Source organism: Enhydra lutris, unplaced genomic scaffold (genome assembly GCF_002288905.1).
Source record: "Enhydra lutris kenyoni isolate GAN:26980312 unplaced genomic scaffold, ASM228890v2 scaffoldscaffold44, whole genome shotgun sequence".
Lineage (NCBI taxonomy): Eukaryota > Metazoa > Chordata > Mammalia > Carnivora > Mustelidae > Enhydra > Enhydra lutris.
In genome coordinates, this window is record NW_019154128.1 from 6,578,597 (window position 1) to 6,600,933 (window position 22,337).

The following is a 22,337-nucleotide window of genomic DNA, read 5'->3' on the forward strand; positions in this document are numbered from 1 at the left end:
ATCCTTGAAAGCAAAGGCGTTCTGATTACTGATACATGTTACCTTTTACAATAAATGCGCCCACCTCATTTTTGATGTCAAAGTGCTACTACCTGGCCTCTAATAATCTGGAATCTTATTACCTCCATTTAAACCAGGGAGCTCACCTCAAAAGCAGTATCACCCATAGCTACACCCAACCTAAACAGAGAGCAATCACAAGCCTTTACAAGAATTTAAGAGTTCTTCCCACTAACATAGTCCTCAATGCCTTATTAAGGTAGTGCCTTCTAGGCCTTTTAATGGAATATATTCGGGGGATATGCATGCAGGTCATACTCTGTAAATCCACTCTAACATTCTTATCTCTCAAAGCTTTGGATCCCCTTTTTCATATTATGAAAGAAAACATCTGGCATCCCAAGACTTAAATGTAAGTCACTTTTGAGTCCACGTTATCAGTCAACCAACCAAGTAAACTATGAAGAGTCACCTCTAGCTCTCCAACCTAAGGCATTACATCTGGAATCTCTAGCAAGTGCACCTTTATCAGTGAATTCTGCCTAATCTAGTGTTGTATTTTTCCCTCCTTAATCTGACACACCTAAATTCTCTACCCCATACATTTCCAAGGTATGCTGATTATACATTAGCAGAGTCTTTCAATTCTTTTGGTGTGTAAACAATTTCCTCAGAGGCCATAATGTCTACCTGCCCCCTGGAACATGAAAAGATTTTTACCCTAGCTATTTATCTAGTGAACACAGTGAGTAGTTTCTTTTTCTTTTTTTTTTTCTTCTTTTTTTTTTTGTTTATTTATTTATTTGACAGAGAGAGAGGCATCACAAGCAGACAGAGAGGCAGGCTGAGACAGAGAGGGAAGCAGGCTCCCTGCTGAGCAGAGAGCCTGATGCCAGGCTCCATCCCAGGACCTTGAGACCATGACCTGAGCCGACACAGTGAGTAGTTTCAATGGGTCTTGAAAAACATGAGCATTCCCCTCTTAAGGCACCTACCTCAGATGGATTAATCACAAAAATTTTAAGCACAGGAAGGCTAATTTCCTGACACAAGAGGACACACTACTTCTGGTGGCAAAAGAGGTTCAGAGTGAGTTGGGGGGTTCAAGATTGTCAGTTTCATGTGGCTCCAACCACGTACCTCCACTCTAAATTTCAGTATCTCATTCTTTCCTAAACAGTACCCTAACTTTCACAGGATAAACTCTGCAAGATCGAATCCTACAGATGTAGTCATTTAGCAACCTGCACAATTAAAATGAGATTTTCTTGAAAATCTCAGACTCTTTATACCAGAGCAAGAAAGGAATGAGTGCTGAAATATGTTCCTGAATAAAAGAGGGGCTTGTCACCATAGGTAATATTAAGTACTTACCATGTGTCAAGTCACTGTGTTACATGACTGATAACACACCATCTGGTGTCATGCACTGCTTACCTCCTCTCACTGCACTCACAATTAAACCCTAAAACTCTACCAGGAGCCTTTTAAGTCCTGAATGATCCTGCCTCCTGCCTGTTTCTCTGATGACTCAAGTTTGTTCAGAAAGTTTCAGCCACATATACCTCCTCAATCTTTTCAGCCTACATGTCCCCTCTTCCAAGCTACCAAAGGACACTAGTACCCCCCCCCCCCTTAATCTTCCCCCCACCCCGACCCCGGAGACAGTGCTCTTCTTCTACCATTTGCCACCATATTGTTTTATTTATCGTGTTCTTCTCTTGTGTACTGCATGTGTATTATTTAACTTACCATGTTTATTTACTGTGCGCTTAGTATTATTACTCCAGGAAACTGTAACCTCCCCTTGGGCTCCAGAAGCATTTGCAGGATTCTCACAGCTCTCTAAGGTTAGTCTACCTTATTTCTGCCTGCTTTTCCAACAGACAGAATGAAGTTTGAAGGGGTCATAGGCACCCCTCCAGGTCACGCAGAGCCAAGTAGGGCCTGAGTCTGTGGGTCTCCCGAAAGCGGGGCTGGCCGCCACCCCAGGCGGCCCCATATTCTGTGGTGAAGCTCAGCACAGTTCCCTTCCGCCCTCCAACACCAGAAGCAGTCTTCCCTCCAAGGAAATGGACAGCTTCATCATTACCATCACAAAACTGGCCGACGTTAACTCCTTCCCGCCTGGAGGCCGCCACGTCCCCACGCAGCCACCGCCCCGCAGCCCGGTCGCGCTCCCCTCTGCGCAGGCGCACGCGCACGCCGCTCGCTTCCGCTTGGGGCGGGGCTAGCGCGCGGGGGCAGCCCGGCAGCGGCTGCGGATGTCCGCGCCCCGGACCCGTCCGCATGGAGTCGGGGGTGCGCCGCGGCCTGGCTACCGCGCGGGGACTGGCCTCGGCGACCCCGATGCCAAGGCACGAATTGGGGGCCGGGGCTGAGGCGCGGGCTCACGGCCCCGGTGCCGTCGGAGCCCGCCGCTTCCTGCTCTGTCTTTACCTGGTGGGCTTCTTGGTGAGTGCCGGGGCTGGGAGCGAAGGGCGACTGCGTCCTGGACCTGGAACCCGATTGGGTGTGGCTTTTTTCTTGAAGCCCGAGTGGTCGTAAGTCTCAGCGAGGGCTGGGAAACTGCGATCTGCCTGGTGGTGCCTCCTTACCTTTCAAGCCTCTTTTTGCCCCCAAACCTCTTTCACTCTGCTCCAAGTCACATTGCTCCCTTGCGGGGCCCAGCCCGCGGCTCCTCTGCCCCTCCTGCGGTTTAAGGCGCCCCCAGCACCAGCGTCTAGTGTGATTGAGCCGGGCTCAAGGGTGACCCCAGTTGTTAGGTGCTGTGGAAGGTACAGAGCACGCAGAGTGGATAGCTGGGCTCCTGAATAAGTTTGAGGGCTGTAGATGTGGTAGGAATACACAGGCATTTTTGCCAGGCCCGGTCAGCGAAGTCACTGTTGACGACCTCACTTGGGCAGAATTAGACACATTTTCATTAGGGCTCCTGATAGACTGGAATATTTAAAAATGCAAACCATAGTGAATTATACCCATTTCTGCCTTTCAACAAACTGTTTATTGGGCTAAGCAGATTTGTTTTTTTTTTTTTTTCTTCATGATGTGTGTGTGTGTCCTGGTTTAATAAAGACAATTAATTATGAATTTCCCACTTAGAATGGAAAGCTTAGAAAGATGAGTGTATGATAGGAGAAGTCATCCATACATCCATCCATTTATTATTCATAGAATTTCTGAAAACATTTTATGTTGCTAGGGCTGTAGAGCTCCAGTCCCTGTAATACACAGTCCCTGCCAAGAAGAACTTAAAATCTTACCAGAACGCTGTGTTGGTAGTTCGTGGGCCATTATCTGCAGGAACCCTAGATCCAAGTCCTCACTCTTCTCCTTCCAAGACTAGACCTGGTTCAGTTGCCCTGGTTGTGAGCTGGTCCAGGTTAGGAGAGAACTGGGACAAGGACTCAGTAGGATTTCCTCTTTGCTGAGACTGAGACTATCTTGAGGACAAAAGGAACTGGTCAGGTTAAGTGTCACTGGGCAAAGACTGCCTTTGGGGGCCTTGAATAGTCTGCAAAGGCACTAGGTCATGGCAAAGAGAAATTACTATTTTCTGCCCAGACGCCGGTTAGGATCACTACTCTCCAGTATATTAGCCTCACAAGAGTTTGGGTACTAAACCATCAGTCTGTAACCATCCTTCTGTAAAGGTTTAATGTTGACTTAATAGTTGTTAAGACAATGATGAAAGCATTTTCCAACTGTAAACACCGCACCGTGAGGCATTCAGGGGGGCTCCGGTTAACCTTGCTTCGCTTCGCCCCCAGGGTTAATGCTTCAGGTCAGAGCCTGGCATTCCTTAATCTTAGTTCAGTCTCAGGGTGCATGCAGATGCCTCTTCCATGTTCTATTCCAGCCATCCACAATTCAAAACTATTGATGGTGAGTCGTCCTTGACATTTCCGAAGGGAGTTGGCTGCCCTCCACCCTCTGGTAGAAGCTGGGGACTGTCCATCGGCTACTGCCTCCCTCCCTCAGACAGTATTACTGTCTGATTCTGCCAGATGAGAAGAATTTGAACCCTCACCTGGAAAGTCCAGATTGGGACTTCAGAGAAACCAACATGACCTAAAATTCAAAATAGTTTGAATGTTTTAAATGAATCCACAGGCCATTCATTATAGTTGGCCTTCCAGTACAGATTAGAACATTCAGAACGTCTCCTGTGTTGTGTTGAACTGTGCACACAGCAAGTCTAATTTAGCAAGCCTGATGTAAAATTGTAATAATTTGTTCAAGAGAGTTATTAGGTCTCTAATATGTTCAGGGTAAAATGTAAGATTTCCCAAAAGTTAAAAGAGAGTAGGGATTTTTTAAAAATGGGAAATGTAAGCAATTAAAATATGTGCAGCTTTGGATATCCTTGTAGGATCTAATGGCTTTTTGTTAGGTAACATCTAAGGAATATTATACATAACTTAGTTATTACTTTTATTATATATAGAGAGAGATGTAAAGACCCCCTAAGACTTTTGGGAAAATGGTTTCAGATTAATAAGAGAGGAAGGGAACAGGATTAAAGAAGTCATTTGCCAAAATGTTCTGTTTTTAGTTCTCATCTGGGCTTCCAGGTTTTAATTTGTTTAAGAAGAACAAATTAAGAAGGAAGATGAAGATGGCCCTCTAGGCCCCTTTTGGTTAGCATTGTAAGATGGTGCTAAGACCTATGATTTCAATCCCTTCTTTCCTCCAGATACAGAGATTCATATTTTATTTCATCAGCTGTAGTGAGGTCTCATTCATTGTTACTGAGGCAGTTTGTTGATCAAGAAATATTTAGGTTCCTACCCTGAAAAAGATCCTGAAACTTTTTAGTATGTTCATCAGTTTTTGTTGAGAGATGTAGATGTTCCATGAAAGGTTTAAGTGTCCCCTCTCGCCTGATTTCCTTATAAACAGTTACAAGCACATGACCAGTTGCCACATTCAAAATACATTCAAAGCCGGTGGTTTTGAAGAAACTGCAGATTCACAGCAAGAGAGGAGTTGCCTTTTCTGGTAAGGGGAAGATGATTTTAGAGCACAACTTCCTGAAAGACAATTCTAGAACACCAGCATCCATGGAAATAGCTAATACTTATCAGGCTCACAAAGCATTAAAATAATACTGATCATCAGTTATTACTTACGAGTCTGTTTTCTTATTACCTACCGTAAATCGCAGCCTACTTAATTATTTATCTCCCATCCTTTACTTGAATGTTAAATAACAAGTTGTACTGGGAATTTTTTGGAAAAGAAATCTTTTTGGACAATTGAGTTTCCTTTTCTGAAAGATGCAGAAAATTCAGTAGGTAGCTGATGTATTGGGGGTCTTTTAAGTGATATCGTACATCAGTAGGCTGATGAAAGAAGGCTGAGAGCCCAAAAGATTTCAGTAATCTTAAAATCAAAATAAGCTGTAGTTGAGGTAGTATAAATTTATGAACTACTTGAGAACACTAGATAGTAAGTATATGGCCATCTAAAGATGTAACCATGGAAAAGAGACACTGAAAAGTACATTTAGAGGTTCCTGTTTCTAAAATTACGTGAATGCACAGCCACCAGGAGAAGGGACAAGCAAAAGATTAACTGTGGGCCCAAAGAAAAAATATTTTTCATGCATTTCTTTCTATTTAAACCAGATTGATTATAAGGAAAGGAATTCTAGTTGAATATAAAGAAACCCATGTGTGTGCAATGTGGTTTCCTTCTTCTACTCCAGTTGTTGCAAGTATCCAAGTGAAGTAGGGATGAGAACAAAACTTAAAGGAAAAATTAACAATCCTTCTGTTAACTCAGAATACCTTGCAAAAAGGATCAGTACTTATCCCCAGGACTGAAGAAAAGCGAAAATATATTTGAACTGCTCTTGTGTGTTAGATCTGTCTCAATCATTACATCTTTTAATGGACTTCATATTTCTACCGGACAGGTGTTATTATTCCCATTTTTTGCAGATGACAGCACTGATGCTTGGTGACATTAAGTAACTTTTCAAGCACACATGCTTAGTAAGTAATGAAGCCGGAACTTAGAACTGTCTGTGTAACCCCAGTGCCCGCACTTTCATTGACTTAGCTACAGAACACTGGCTTTCCCCAGTACTCCATCCTTCTCTCTCCTTCTTGCTTTGCTGAGACCTTCTTTTCAGGTATTATTTTTAAGGCTATAAGCCACAGATTAGTCGCCTTTCCTAGTTCCAGGAGGAAATTCATATTAGGAAGCAAGTGCTGCTTTGTCAAGAAATAGGTATTGGGGCGCCTGGGTGGCTCAGTGGGTTAAAGCCTCTGCCTTCGACTCAGGTCATGATCCTAGGGTCCTGGGATCGAGCCCCACATCGGGCTCCCTGCCTAGCAGGGAGCGTGCTTCCTCCGCTCTCTGCCTGCCTCTCTGCCTGCTTGTGATCTCTGTCTGTCAAATAAATAAAATCTTTAAAAAAAAAAAAAGAAAGAAAGAAAGAAATAGGCATTATCCCTGCCTCCTTTCCCACTTCATTACAGACATTTTTTGTTTTTGTTTTTTATTTGAATAACTTCTATAGCACATCCTTCTTTAGTATTAAGGATCAATCACAAGGAAGCTAAGGTCAAAGTGATTCTCGGTCATGGTGGTCAGGCTTTATAGGTAGCAACTGTTATAACATTGTATTTTGATTCTTTGATAAGTTTAATCTGATGGGTATAGCATACTGTAGAATTACAGTTTCCTGTTTCCTCAAAATTAGATATTGGTTTATGTTTTTAATCAGTTTGTTATTAGGATTACCACTTTAAGAACACCTAAACATCAGTTTCTAATTTGAGTTAATCAGTGTTTTGTTGTCTAGGATTTGTTTGGTGTCAGCATGGTCGTCCCTTTACTGAGCCTTCATGTCAAGTCTCTTGGAGCAAGTCCAACAGTTGCTGGAATAGTAGGTAAGTAGTTAATATTGTACATTTCAGAGCACCGAATTTTCAATCATCTGGACTAAGAACCTAAAACCAAATCAGTCTTGATAGCTGAATATCATCCAAAGCTAAATTCAAAGTGGGCTAAAAGGAATTTTTAGAATACTTAGGAATGTTACCCTGGAGCGAATATAGTTCATCTTTACCTAGACTACCTGTGTTCAGAGAGGTGTTGAGGGTTAGCATCATTCCTTTGCCCTCACCACCAGTGACATCACAGTTCCTCCCTGAGCCTCTCCAAGGAGCTGGCTGTGTGTGTCAAAGGGTAGGTACAGACTCCTGCCTGCGGGAACCAGAGAAATGTAATCTACAGAAATCAGTTCACACAGCAAAGGGACTCAGGGTGAGCCTTGACCACTACCAGTGCATCTTAGGGGGTTGTAGGGTTTCTCTGCCTGTGCAGCATAGAACCTCCATCTGAAAGTCCCTGATTTACCAAAGAGACAGGGCATAGCAGGGCTTAGGACTATGCTAATTAACAAGGAATTGTTAAAAGACTAACAGCCCTTGACTATTCGCAAGCTGGATAAGCAGATGTTGGGAGACTGTGGTGGACACAGTATTTAGTAAGTCCTGCATGCCATGACTTGTATTTCCCTTGGAAAGTAGAATTATACCAGTCCCCACAGTGGCCCGAGGGTTTTTGTGAAGAGCAGAAGGGACATGTTATGTGATATAATGGAGGTAAAGGCACTCTGTAAAATTTTGTCAGCTCTTTATAAAACTAAAGCAGTTTGTAAAACCAGAATGTTAGAGGCATATAAGAGGATACAGAAACTTTTAGACTTAGTAGAATTTTTGTAGAATTTGGATTTCTATTCCCTGAGTACTCTCTATTCCTCTTCTCAGTCGGGGGTATGCATCCTTACAGAGCAGGAGAAGCCTCTCTCAGAGACCGTGGGCAGCCCTTGCTGTAGTCTCTCTCCTACTTCCTTCAGTTTTTGAGGTTTTTTTGTTTTTTGCTTTTGTTTTTTTTTAAAGATTAATTTATTTGAGAGGGAGGAGAGAAAGAGCACAAGCAGGGGGAGCAGCAGGCAGAGGGAGAAGCAAACTCCCCACTGAGCAGGGAGTCTGATGCGGGGCTCGATCCCAGGACCCTGAGATCATGACCTGAGCTGAAGGCAGACACTTAACCAACTGAGCCATGCAGGCGCCCCTGAAGGTCTTTTAATAAAAATTGTATTGCTTTACCCTTCCAACTGAAAAAAAAAAGGGGGGGTATATCTCCTTTTTAAAAATGGTCTTCTTTTCCCCTAATGTTTTCCTGTTAATATCTATGTAATTATTAACACATTGATCCATTTTCATGATGGGTCCAGCTGATTTTCTTGATGTTACTGATGTTTTTTGTAGGCTCCTCCTATGGCATTCTGCAGCTCTTTTCCAGCACACTGGTGGTAAGTTGTCTCCCATCCGGGCATCACATCTCGGTCACATTTGGGGCATCTCCATGGTGGTGGTGGTTAAAGGTGGGGGGTCAGAGGACTTTCTCTGTTCCTTGCTTTCCTCAGGGCTGCTGGAGTGATGTGGTTGGAAGACGGTGTTCCTTGCTGGTGTGCATTCTGTTCAGCGCCCTGGGTTATCTGATTCTTGGAGCATCCACCAATGTGTTCCTGTTTGCCCTGGCTAGAGTCCCTGTGGGTATGTTCCTGCCCTTGGGTGTGTTTTCATTCAAAATAAACCAATTGTCTGTAAATATATAAAGAGAGACAATCTTACCTGTCAGTGCCTTCTTTTTCTTTCTTTATTCCTTTTTTTTTTTTTTAAGATTTTATTTATTTATTTTAGAGAGAGTGAGTCTGTGTGAGCAGCAGGAAGAACAGAGGGAGAGGGAGATAATTTCCAGCACACTGTGCACTGAGCCACAGAGCCCCATGGAATCCCTGGATTCCAGGATCCTGGGATTGTGACCTGAGCTGAAACCAAGAGTTGGATGCTTAACCGACTGAGCCGCCCAGGCTCTCCTGTTGGTCCCTTCTTGGTTACAGCTTATGTCAAGAGAGAATAATGGCAAGAGCGATTATAACTGGAACCTCAGATGCTGCTGTTGATGGAGGACTTGGTATCAGTCAGGCTCTGCTCAGATGAGCACAGCCACAGAGCTCGACCACGACAGGGCCTGGAGCCTTCCCTGTCAGTATGAATCATTATACCACTGCACAGACCTGGCTCCTTCCCATCGCTCTCTCTACATTCAGTCAATAAGAATTTGTTAAATGTCTTTGGCCAGCACTGTGGTTATTATTCTTCCCCTTGGCCAACTTCTAGTTTTAAAATTGGGCTTCCTGACTTTCAGATGGAGATCTCCCACTGTAGCTTTCTGGCAGCCTCCTGTAAATCCAGCTGTTGGTTGGGGGAGATACTAGGATGACGATGGCGTGGCTCATGGGTTAGTTTCTGTTTCCAAACTGATCTTGAATGTTCCTGATATTTTCGAAATGGCTTTTATTTTGTCCATTCTTTGAGCTGCCGCTGTTGACTGCTATCCTAGTGTAGTGGGTAGGCAGGCCCTGTGGAAGCTCTTTGTTCTCTCTTTGCCTTTCTCAGTTGTTAGAACCCTGGAGTTTCAGTGTTTCTTTCTGCCCTGACTCAATAGAGTACTGATAGACTCATCTGCCCTGGTGGACAAGATTGCAGCCCTGGACCTCTGCCCCTAGTCAGTTAAGCTGCTCCTTTTCACCCAATGCCCCAAAGGAACAGAGCATAAAATAAGTCCTTTTAACATATGGTTGATGATCAGCTTATTTGGGATTTTCACACCATTTCTGTGACATACATACTTACTCTCCAAGTCTTTTGAGTTCACCCTCGAAAATTCATGCTTTGCCTTTCTGTTGACTCAAAAACCTGAAAATACTTACAAAGGTCTTCGCTTTAAATATGAGCTATCATCCTAACTCGCCCCCCCACCACACAAAATCCAACTGATGGCTGCTCTATGTGCATTCAGAGTCAAAGTTATTGTACATGCTTGGTTTGGGTTGTAGTGTGTAAATATAAACACTCCACCATTCAGCAGTAAGGCTGCTTGTAATTCTAAAGAAATACAGATTAATCGACCCTGTATACAATAGGTTGAAATTTATAGAGAAGATTAAAATGTTTTTATTTAATATGAAATGAGCCTGCTTTGAGTAGTGGTAGTTCCACTGACATATATCTTACTCCTGGCTAACAGGAGAGCTACACATAAAATTCTCTCCTGCTGTGGGAACTTCTACAGTGTTCGGTTGGCCCAGGAATATGAGGGAACCCTGGGGAGCCTTGCAAGGGTTATGCTGTACAATATCATGTAGGTTCAGGTCCTTGGATCTGAAGGTGAGCCTGACAGAGGTTGAAGTACCAGAGGTAGACACATGGTTTTCCCCTCTTCTCTCTATCACCTAGCCCAGCCTCTAGAAGGTAACAGAAGCTAGTATGGGTCACCTTCACCACAGTCCTCCTTCCCTGGGTATGTAAGGTGAACTCAACATTGGTATCATTTCAGAAATAATTACAGGATCCGTGCTAGGCCTTTTAGGAATCATCTTCCAGCCTGGTCCTTTCTCACATTTAAGCAAATAGATCTAGAGACAATCTATCTAATTCTAAGATAGATTTGTAAGTTTGCTTCCCATAGAGGCTGGTTATCAGGCAAATATCCGCTCTAATGTTTACACGCAGTTGGATATAGAACCCAGGATCAGGGTGCAAGCCGAGAGATGTACAGAGTGATGCTTCTTTCAAGGAAATCACTGGAAACCATTGTGTTGCATCATAGTTAGAAGCACGGCAGGCCGACCCGCCAGCAGCACTGACTGAGCTGCTGCCACGTATTGATCAGCATGGCGGGCAGCGCACGTTACCAGAACCCCTCAGTCTGTTTATTCAACATATGGGTATATGGGTGCAGGCAAGTCAAATACATCAGCAGAAGTATGAGGAATATAAAGCTGCTATATACACTTTAATCTCTTATTAAGTCATGTCCCACCTTTCAGTTTGTTTAGTCAACCAATTCATAAACCTCTTGCTAGGAGAAAATTAGTTGGTAGTGTTTAGATGACTATGTCGTCATATTTTTATATTCTTCCTCACTCCCTATCCTTCTTCCCTGCTCTCTTCCTCTCTAGCAGTTATCACCTGTACCCATGTATACACATACACATGCTCTGTGAAGAGAGGTACATTTTGGGGGTTTTTTGCTCTCTGATGCTTGCATTATTCTCAGGGTCAGGGTCAGGGTTAATGCTGAACATACAGTAGGCAACGAATGTTTACTCAGGAGTGAATGAATGAAGAATGATACATCTCTGCAGAGAAGCCACCACGAATTGCACTTGGCTAACAGAAAACTGGAGATACTGGGATGTCAGGGTGGATGGTGGGAAAGCAGGGGATGCAGGGCTTGACTACCAGGAATAAGGTAACCAACTAGGACTGTGGGGCTAGATCAGGAGTCCAGTCACAGTGGGATGAAAGTACAAACCTTAGAGGTTCAAAGAGAATGGAGACCAGAACTCCGTCTGTGATAGAGATGAGATGCAAGATCACATCCAAGATTCTTTTGGTCTGAAAAATGTTACAGAGCATGTTTCTTATCCCCTTGCAGGTATTTTTAAACATACCCTCTCCATTTCAAGGGCTCTGCTTTCTGATGTGGTTGCAGAGAAAGAACGGCCACTAGTAATTGGACAATTCAATGCGGCATCTAGTGTGGGCTTCATCTTGGGCCCCATGGTTGGTGGATATCTTACGGAGCTAGAAGGTGGATTTTATCTGACAGCCTTCATCTGTTTCTCTGTCTTCATCCTCAATGCTGGTAAGTTGACGTTTCATCCTAAGAAGGCTGTTTGGTTTATGCATTCATACTGACCCATCTACCTGCTTTACTTTTATCTCCTTACACTTTGTTGTTCTTAAAACAGGCAGACTTTTTGTTGTTGTTACACTGCTATGTTAGTTTCAGGTGTGCAGTTTAGTGGGTCAGCAATTCTGTACATCACTCAGGGCTCATCTTGATACGTGTACTCTTAATCCCCTTCACATTCGAATAGACGGACTTATTTTTCAAAGTTGGACACTCGTCCCCTGCTGCAGACCACCTGCCCATGTCTTCCCATCATGCTTAAAGCATGTATGTGTCTCACATAGCATGTGGATGGGCAAGCCCTGCCCCCCCACCCTTCCATGTGCTCCAGCCACACCGGCTTCCTGGTCAGCCTCACACACCTCAGGCTCATTCCCACAGGAGGGCACTGCAATTTGCTCTTTCCCCCACCTACAACATTCTTCCCACATACCTTTACTGGTCTTTCTTTCTTTTTTTAATTTTTTTAAAATTTTATTTATTTATTTGACAGAGAGAGAGAGATCACAAGTAGGCAGAGAGGCAGGCAGAGAGAGAAGGGGAAGCAGGCTTCCCACTGGGCAGAGAGCCCGATGTGAGGCTCGATCCCAAGACTTTGAGATTATGACCTGAGCTGAAGGCAGAGGCTTAACCCAGTGAGCCACCCTACTGGGTCTTTCTTATCACTCAAGTGTCAAATATTTGCTTCAAGGCTCCAGGTTGCATGATGGATTCCATGTTGAGCTAGGATATCACATTCAGGAAACAGAGCTCAGGAGTTCAATGTCAGTTGTCATAGGAATACTTTATGATCTCCTGCCAGAAGTTTAACCTGTAACCTCTGCTGGGAGGTGAGGTCTGACGGATTAGTGCAAATCTAGATAAAATACCTGAAGCCCATGACTGGCTGGTGTGGCCAGGTACCTTCCCCCATGAAGGAATGTGATGAATGTGATAGCTCTCAAAGTCAGAAGTCAGTGTATAAACGAAGACCGTGATTATGGGTTCTGTTTTGGATTCTCCAGCGATGATGCTGTTTAATATCATGCCCTCACCTAAGCCTGTGAATGGATCTGAGTCAGTTGGGGATAGTTCAGCCACAAGTGTTCTCAACCGCAATGGCTAAAAATAGTAATAGGGATTTCTTGTGCATTCTTAAGAAATTTAGAGGTCAGCAGGCCGAGCTGATGCAGAGAATAGCAGGGGAGAGCGATAGGGGCAGGCCAACGGACAATGTCTCACACCGGGCTTTGCCTTCCAGCGCAGTGAGCAGTGTACTGCGTTTTTTCCCCTCAGTGACTTCGGCTGTTTTCCTAAACCTCTTTTACCCCTTCAGCTTCTCATATCCTCATTCTGATAGGCCACTTTGCCTGAGAAGGGCCTCTTTTATGTCTTTTGTGGCATGATTTCTGATTTCATGATTAAGAACTTAGACTCTGGAGTTTGACAAACTTGGATTCAGATTCCCGCTGTGCCACTTTTTAGTGTGGGCCTTGAGCGAGTTGCCTCAGTTTACTCATCCATAAAATGGGATAACAGCACTCCCAGTCTTACTAGGGTGAGCCCTGGAGGTCTTGTATGCGTTCACCCCACTGCGTCAAGAATACTGCATGCTCAGTAAATATCAGTTGCTGTCATCGTTATCATTTTTATTATTTTAATTATACTCTTTTGTCTCAGTCCACTGGCGATAGCCCTTTCATATTTTTATCAAGATTGTGTAAAACGTCTAAGGGCCCTTTTAAAGATAAGAAGTGGTAGAAAGGCCAGGCCTGCATTCTCATGTGGTTAAGTTTTCTGTCATAAATTAGTCCCTGGCGAGTAGTCCCCCTAGACTGTGGAGAAACCACATACACAGATGTGGTTGCTGAAAACAGCATGAAGCGGTCTGAACGGCCATGGTCCAGTTGAATTTAAGTGTGGAAGGACTGAAAACTCCACAGGATGAGTTTGGAAAAAATGTCCTAGAATGGCAAGCTGGAATTCAGTTTCAAGAAATTTGGGGGCATGGGTTGGCAGTAGGTCCTTCTACTTGGAGGGCATGGGATACATAAAACGACCGAGGCAGGAATGCACCAGTCATAAGGGTGGAATTAGGATTATCTGAGTAGGAATTGGGCTGCTCTGTAAGGTCATACATCATGGTCTGTGAGAATGGTACCCCCAAAGATTTTGAGGTGTGACTTGCAAAAGCACATGGTGGGCCCTGACAGGGGACAGAACCAAGCAGGTACTTCCTGACAGGTCACTGGTGTCAAGCTGCCCCTCTTCCCACAAGCCGAGGCCGGCTGCCTCTGCTTACAGAGTGAGCTTCCCCCAACACAGTACTCACCCTGTAATCCAGTTGCTGTGTTTTACTTGTCCAAACCCCCTTTTAGACTTAAATTCCTTGAGGACAGGGATGTTATAGGCCTTGTCTTGTTAATATATTCCTACTGTTTATTATAGGCCTTAGCATTTAGGAAGCATAACTATTCAGAATGTGATGAAGTGTGGGTGGGGAATGGATGGGAGGGTGGATGGATGGGGAGGCAAGATGGTGGAAAGGCACACAGTTAGAAAGGTAGTGAATTTAAATATACAGCATGAGAATTTTGATACCCCATGATACAGGAAACCATCATGGGCTCTTGAGCCGGCGAAAAAAGTGAACATTTTGTAGGTATAGAATTTTTCTAAGGTGAAGAGTGGAATTCTACTATCAAAATGGAGTAGAAGTAACTGTGGGCATGGTTAAAAACTGGATTCAAAGACAGAGGTTAGTAAATGAACTAATACAAAACTACAGAATAGAAATCTCGTGCACATACGTGCTCCTCCCCCCGGGATTGGGGGCACCCTGAGAGTCCGGGCGTGCAGCCGACAGATCCCATGCCGTCCTACCAGGTCTGGTTTGGCTGTTTCCCTGGTGCGAAGCGAAACTCTCCAGTGCAGAGAAAGGCCAGCCAGCGAGAAGGAACTCTGCACCCTGGGGGAGAAGAGATGGTCACGGGCAGGAAACCGCCACCCCTCCCCGGAGCACAGTCCGCACCAGACCTGCCAGGCCGCCCTGGCTGGAGTTCGCATCCACACTGCGCGACATGAAGAGCCTGATATTTTCCGAGATGTGGGACATCTTCGCCGTGCGCTTGCTGATGGCAGTAGCGGTCATGCTCTACTACAGTAACTTCGTGCTGGCGCTGGAGGAGCGCTTCGGGGTGCGGCCGCGGGTGGCCGGCTACCTCATCAGCTATGGCAGCGCGCTGGGCGCCCTGGCCGGCCTGGCGCTGGGGCCCCTGCTGCGGCTATACCGGCACGACGGCCACGCCCTCCTGCTGCACTCGAACGCGCTCACCTGCCTGCTGCTGCTGCTGCACGCCTCCGCCCGCTCCGTGCCTGTGGCCGTGCTCTGCTCCTCGCTGCTGGCCGTGTCCACCGCCGTGGGCAGGACCTGCATCACCGACCTGCAGCTGGCCGCGGGCGGGGCGCAGGCCAGCGGCACGGTCATCGGCGTGGGGCAGTCCGTGACGGCCGTGGGCCGGATCATCGCCCCACTCCTCTCCGGGCTGGTGCAGGAGGTGAGCCCGTGCGGACCCCCCAGCCTGGGGGCTGTCCTGGCCCTCGTGGCGATTTTCCTAATGTCACTCAACAGAGCCCGCTATGGTGGTGCGAGTGACAAATTAAAACGTGAGTAGAGTAGAACTGGACAGAAGAAACCAACTCTGAGGCCATGAGGAAGGGACAGCGGCCAGGAAGGGCGGTTTCCTAGCAGGTGTGCTTCTTTGGGAGACTCCCAGGTCCAGCCTGCGGGGTGATCAGAAGTCAGAGCCTTGTCAAAGGGGAAAGTATTAAACCTTATGTAGAAGTCTCCTCTTCAAACCCTGCTGGTGGGGTTCAGATTTTCCAGGGGGAAACACTACCACCTTCAGGACGGGAAGGTGGTGGTGAGATAACAGAAGGTGATAGGCCCCCCGCTAAGTAAAAACAGGGTAACCCATTAATAAAGTGATCTGCTGGGACACAGGCTTCGTGTCACACTGCATAAACCAAGGGTTTTTTGTGCTATCAGAAGCCTAGAGATTGAATAAGCCACTTTTTTGAAATTAGCCTGTACCTTTCTCAAGTCCTAACAAGGTTCTACCTGGGAAGCTGGGGAAAGATCACACGGCTGCCTCAGCCCCCAGACACTGGTTCTGGGGGCCCAGGGGAGGCCCAGAAACCTATATTTAATAAGCAACACTTGCACTTCCTCATGGAGGTAGAAAAAGGATCATTCAGAGACATACAGGTTTGGATTCAAGTCAAAGCCAGAGACTTGATTGTGTTTATTGATAGCTAACTCAGTTTGAAGTATTAAGATTATGTGATCCCGAAACGCTACCTTCTCCCCAGCTCTTGGCAGTCACGCTCCATAATAGGAGAAGCAGGTTCATGGAGCCTGTCCCCTATGTCTATTGCTTCAGAGGCCCTGTGCTCTGCAGAGAGCTGAGGTTGTCAGTGTGGCTAGTTCTCCCTAGATATCAGGCATGAACTGCTCCCAGAAGCCAGGGCTCCATTGGGCTGCATGGGTTGGATGATGGTAGAACACAGTGGAGAAGACAAAGTACAGGAATCCCTTTAAGAGGAACATCTCGTGCAGGTAAGAGAGTCAGTTGCCATGCCTCATGAGACAGACTTAACTACAGTGTCTTATGTTGAAAGTCATTTCTTTTCTCTCACTTTAATATCATACCTGAGAACAAAAGAGCTACACACTGATCTACAGGGAAATGCCTTTTCCTAGGCCTAGGTTTAATGGTCATTCCAAAAGTAGCGTGCCAGGGTCCAACTGGGAGGCTCAGAGTGAGGGTTAGCACAAAAACACAGGGAAGCATTTGTGTGATTCTTGCTACTTGGATGATGTCACCTATTAATAATAATTATATTGGAGCCCCCTCTCTTTTCCTCATGCAAACTACCGAAGTTCACATTCCTCTCATTCTTTTTCATTGGTCCACTGGAAAATTACTCCTGTTTTCAACCAACACACATATAATTGTAAATGTATTGTATGTAAAGCAGGAAAAAAAAAAAAGTTTCTCTAGTTTTAGAAGTTGTGTATGGGTTAAACCCAAATGTTTAAGATAATTGGATGTTTGAAGATTGTCCTTTCTCCTATCTAGCTACAAGGAAAATACTAACTTTTTATGAAGTGTTGTGATTGTGTTAAGAAGTGTTGTGATTGTGAAGCGCTAAGTGCTTTTGAGGAAAGCAAAATATAATACAAAATGGTGTGGCCCTTAAGGAGCACACCAAATCGGCATAGAGCTTAGACTCAAAGGACAAGAAGTAATCAAGGGTTTATGCAATGAAGTCGAATTTCTCTGAAGATTATCTTTTCTGTGCACTCAGAAACAGGCAAGTTTCTTAGACATTCTTTAATGTAGTCATTATTAAATTTTTGAAATCCTAGCACTTTATTTTTGAGGTTAAATAATGCCTATAAATTTATTAAGGCTTTACAGTTACCAGATAAATGGGAATGAAAACCAGGGTTGATCTTCATATAGAGAGAGGAGAAACATTTTTGCTCTTGTCCATACTCATGTGGGGTTTTTTTAGATAAATATTATGCAGGCATACCTCATTCCATTGCATTTCATTTTATTGTGCATTGCAGATACTCATTATTTTTTTTTTTAACCAGTTGAAGGCTTGTGGCAACCATGTGTTGAAAAGTTTATTGGCACCATTTTTCCACCAGCATTTGCTCACTCTGCGTCTGTGTCACATTTTGGTAATTCTCACAATATTTCAAACTTTTTCATTATATTTGCTATGGTGATGTGTGATCAGTGATCTTTGATGTTACTGTTATAATTGTTTTGGGGTGCCATGAACCACACCCTTATAAGGGGGTGAATTTAATCCATAAGCGTATGTGTTCCAAGAGCCCCACCAACTGGCTGGTCACCCACCTCTTGCCCTCGCCTTGGCCCTCTCTCTATTTCTTGAAATGCAAAAATATTGAGGTCAGGCCAGTTAACAACCCTACAGTGGCCTCTTAAGTGTTCAAGTGAAAGGAAATGTCAGCCGATGTGGCAAACTTCCTTGTTGTCTTATTTTTAAAAATTGCCACAGCCACCCTAGCCTTCACCAACCACCACCCTGCTCAACCCTGAGAAAAGACCCTCCACCAGCAAAAAGATTGCCAGTTGCTGAAAGCTCAGATGGTGGTTGGCATTTTTTAGCAATAAAGTCTTTTTAATTAAGGTATGTACATTGTTTTTTAGACATAATGCTACTGTAAATTTAATAGACTATAGTATAGTATAAACATAATTTTTAATGTACACTAGGAAGCCAGAAAATTCATTTGACTCACTTCATTGCAATATTTAACTTTATCGCGGTGGTCGGGAACCAGGCCACAGTATCTCTGATGTATGCCTATACCTCTTCTTAAAATGTCTGATGTGTGGATATTCCGAAGTGTGTTCCAGAACCAGCAGCGTCCACATTCCCCTGGAGCTTGTTAAACATGCGCTCACACCCCGGCACGGACCTGCTGGGAACCATTCTCAACAAAATCCCCAGCTGCTCTGTGTGCACAGTACACTTTGATAACCACTGGTCCGTAGACAGTTTTTGTATAATTTATGGACTATGATCTCAGGGAAATTAAATCTGCTCCACTAAAGTTTGCATTGTTTTGTTTTTGAGTCCCTGAGCAACTTCCATAATAATGTCCAAAGTATTTAGGTTGAGCCACATGAAATTGCTACTTTTCTAGGTCAAAATTACCTGCAGTTTCACATAGTTCAACTTGATAATATATGGAATCTTATTTTAGGGGCATTGAACTTGCCTCAGAAGATTATAAAGGATATTGCATCCTTTCAGCATTATACCAGCCCCAACTGCTAAGTTTTGTGAATGAGCCTCAGGGTTTTGGGTTCTAGAAGACTTTGGAGGGATAGTATACCTCTGCCTTCATGTCCAGAGAGGTGAGCAGAAATCAGAAAGGGAGTGGGGCATGTTTGGCCAGGGCAGTAACATGGGCAAGGCTCTAAAGCCCAAGTGTGTGGGTCAAAAGTTATGCCTGCAGCAAACAGAAGGGGCAAGAATCAGTGGTTCTGGCTTCATAGTAGAGTCACCTGATGCCCAGAGCCTGCCCTAGACCTCTAGAACCAGACTCCAGAGTGCCCCAGAGGTGAGAGTCCCTGAGTTAGATCGTGAAGGAATTCATGGACCATGCTCAGGAGTGAGCTTTTATTCCCACAGCTGAGGGGGAGCCACTGAAGAATTCATGCTGGTGAATGCTCCGTGCACTTGATGTTAAAGATCCCTCGAGGGCAGTCATCCAAGGGGAATGGGAGGGAGAAGTCACAGGCACTGAGGGCATCAGGTAGGGCACGAAATCTGAAAGGCCTGGGGACCGTCAGCTTGTGACCTCCGGGGAGGCACTGGGTGGCAGAGCTTAGATAAGGTTAGCTAGTAATGAGTATTGAGACATTCTGCCCCGTCCTCCGTTAGCTGTAAGAGAACATGTGTGGGCAATTATGAGAGATTGTTCTCTGCATGTCCTGAATATTAGGAGACATGTTTTCTGTGGGACACTTTTATAAGAAGTTTAGACACCTGTGGGGGAGCCCCGGGGGAGTCAATCCGCTTAGGGGAAATTTCCGGCTTTGGGGCACCTGCTAGAAGGGATAGCTTTTTATTTGGAATGTATAGTAAAAGCCAGCATGGTGATTTCCCATGTCCTATTCCCTCTGGAAACCTTAGCCTTCCAGAAATCTCTGAAATAAGATTCCCACAGATCTAGCCAGGATGATGTATAACGTAGCTCTTCTCAGAACAGGGTGATGGACTGAGAAAAATTGTTTTTCTGTCCTAAAATTGTATTTTCCCAAAGAACTTTGCCAGTTATGTAGTAATAATTTTCTTTAATAATACAATCCCTTTAAAATTATAACAAAGTGTTATCATTTATTCTGAGTGTAATTTTTAGGAGCTGTTGCTGCATCCTGACTGTATATGTAAAGTCAGGGTCCAGAAGCTGGAAATGTTAACCTCCAGTTACGCTAAAACGCGTCCTAATGGTAAGAACAACAAGCATTTGGCTTTTCAAACCATATGCTAATACCAAATGTATACATAATCTTAAATTTATTGCACATCTTTGGCAAGCAAATTGTTTTAAGATGACATCTCATCAGTAGGATTTATTTTTACTTAATCAGATACACAAATACTAACTTATTTTAACACAATATTTTACGGTAGATTTCTCATTTCTCCCAAACAGATCACCTAAACTCACCACTTCACAGACAGCTGTGTACGAACACAATATAGACAATTTCTGTTTTCCTGATTCAGTACATTGTAAGAGATAATGCTGATTTTAATTTGGAATCGGATACTCTCAAACAGCTTGCACTGTTCCTCAAGGGGAAAAGATAATTATAAACATTAAGGAAGAAGGTGTTAATTATTACCCATAATTACATAGCATAAACTATAGCATAAGAGGGGACTAAGGACCTTGTTTGAATAAAAAAAATTGTATTTTGATCAGCCTTGTTGTAAACTATACTACATCCTGATAAATAAAAATCCGCTTTTTTTTTTTTCCAAAGCATACACTGTGGAGGGAAAAATAGTTAAAATACCTATGAATAGTTGCAATTTACAACATTGAATAGGAGATGACCTTTCTTTAGGCTTATCAAAGAATCTCTTCTATTTTGAATCACTGGGACTCAGGTGCTTACCCAGACTGAGAATTTTTTTTTTTTTTTTTCGTGGGATACCTTACCCCTAAACCTATCCTGAGTTTGCCTAATGAAACTGAAACCACATGAACTCTCCGGAATGAACCTAATGTAATAAACACGTTTGCTGCTGACTATGGGGCCTGGCCCTCGGATCTGAGTGCACATGAATGGGTACATGACCCGGGCTTGCCCTGGTCTGTGCTGTGGGCTGGGCTGGAACATAGGCCCTGGCATCATAAGCCAACTTCTGACAGTGCCAGGCGGTCATGACATGGAGAAGAGCGAACGTTTTCTCCTGGTCACCTTCAGAGCACCTTCACTGTGCCATCTTCTAGGAATGAACAAAACAAGAAAGTATGTCAAGTTGTAACGCTTTCAAACTCATTCTCCAGCTAAAGGTAAGGACTTGAACTGGATGCCCGACAGGGGTACATAATTATGGTAGCAAATACAGTAAACGGTGTTGAGTAGGTGCCAAAAACTGTATGTTAGTGAAAACCTAAAAATTTGATGTGTTGGTACAGAACCCTGCATACTCTTGTAAATTTTACCATAAATTTGGTAAGACAGTTGATGGCATCCACCTAATTTGTTTTGCTTGAGTTGGCTTGGGAAGGCAGCATGAATGTTCCAAGGCATGCATTATTGTTGAACCCTTTACAAGGGTCTGTTTACATAGAGAAAATTAATGGGCCAGTTATAATCATCATTTGAGTTTCTTTAACACAGTTAACAATGTTATCCCTGTTTTGAGATATGATGTATATTTGAAGCTAAAGCAACTGATATTTGTAATACTCTTAAATTCTTACTTTCACAAATTCCAGGTATCATGACTCCATTTTAGCACACATGAAAATGGTTTTGATATATAAATGCAAAAATCGAAATTGGGGTGCTGTCCTTATTTCTCGTGATGCATTATTTTATCCATAGTGATTAAATATCTTTATTCCATTAAATGTTTCCACTCCATACTGATTCAACACTTAGATTTTTGTACATTTCACAGAAACCAAGAGAAATTCTTTGTTGGTACACATACATAAAATTTCTGTTTGGCAAGCATAATTACCAAATGCTGGATGCAGAGAGCCCTCATTTAAATTGCAAATTTTTTTACCACGTGTAGTGATGACATAACAGGACCCAGTGAAATTCAAAAAGAGGGAGAAGAAAAACATTTGCATATTTAATTCAGGGTGTTTTGTTGGCATTCTGTCTACTGGACAGGGCATTTCCATACTGCACAACACAAGGATAACAGATCCCCATGAAACATCTGTAACATGAAACCCCTGAAGTCGGTTCTCAGCCATTCAAAATCATCAATACGCTATGCAGATCAAAAATTTGATAATCCATTGACAGCAGATATATTAACTCTAGACAAAGAAACACCTATTTCTCTGACGAGACAGGTAAGAGAACTGACCGGTATTTCTTGACTATTTTTAGAGGTAGTAAAATAGAATTTTCTTTGAAAAAATTGTAGGAAGTTAGAAGACAGAAGGGATCAAAAAACTATGTACCATTGCAACATTAAAGAAGACGTTCAAAACTAACCATGTGGGTGCTTCGGCCGCACATCTGCAGGGGGTGACCACGTTTGAGGGGGTCAGCCACATGTAGAGTGAATGACATTGGAAAAAATCTAAAGGAAGGTGTCTTTTCTCTTGAACAAAGTGCTGTGGTCATAGCCAGGCAGCACTTACCCCGATGAGGGTTCTCTCTGCCTTACAAGCAGATTCAAGAAAGGGCCTGGTTAAGACGTTGGATATAAAGTACCAGCAAGCTACACATTTTGCTCTGAAAGTTATACACACACACACA

At 43.8% G+C, this 22,337-nt stretch overlaps 1 protein-coding gene across 3 annotated transcripts; it reads left to right on the forward strand.

Moving 5' to 3' along the window:
- The first annotated feature begins 2,261 nt into the window (after positions 1–2,261).
- LOC111155882 (major facilitator superfamily domain containing 9) lies at positions 2,262–19,640 on the forward strand. Of its 3 annotated transcripts, XM_022516334.1 has the most exons (7): positions 4,576–5,001; positions 5,921–5,999; positions 6,815–6,902; positions 8,289–8,332; positions 8,447–8,576; positions 11,527–11,736; positions 14,650–19,640. In XM_022516334.1, the coding sequence occupies exons 3-7, from the start codon at positions 6,833–6,835 to the stop codon at positions 15,435–15,437; spliced, it is 1,242 nt and encodes a 413-aa protein (XP_022372042.1). In that variant the 5' UTR covers positions 4,576–5,001; positions 5,921–5,999; positions 6,815–6,832; the 3' UTR covers positions 15,438–19,640. The 3 variants fall into 3 exon arrangements, with proteins under 3 accessions (XP_022372041.1, XP_022372042.1, XP_022372043.1); XM_022516333.1 differs by lacking the exons at positions 4,576–5,001; positions 5,921–5,999 and adding an exon at positions 2,262–2,454; XM_022516335.1 differs by lacking the exon at positions 4,576–5,001 and having other exon boundaries at positions 5,839–5,999.
- The last annotated feature ends 2,697 nt before the right edge of the window (positions 19,641–22,337 follow it).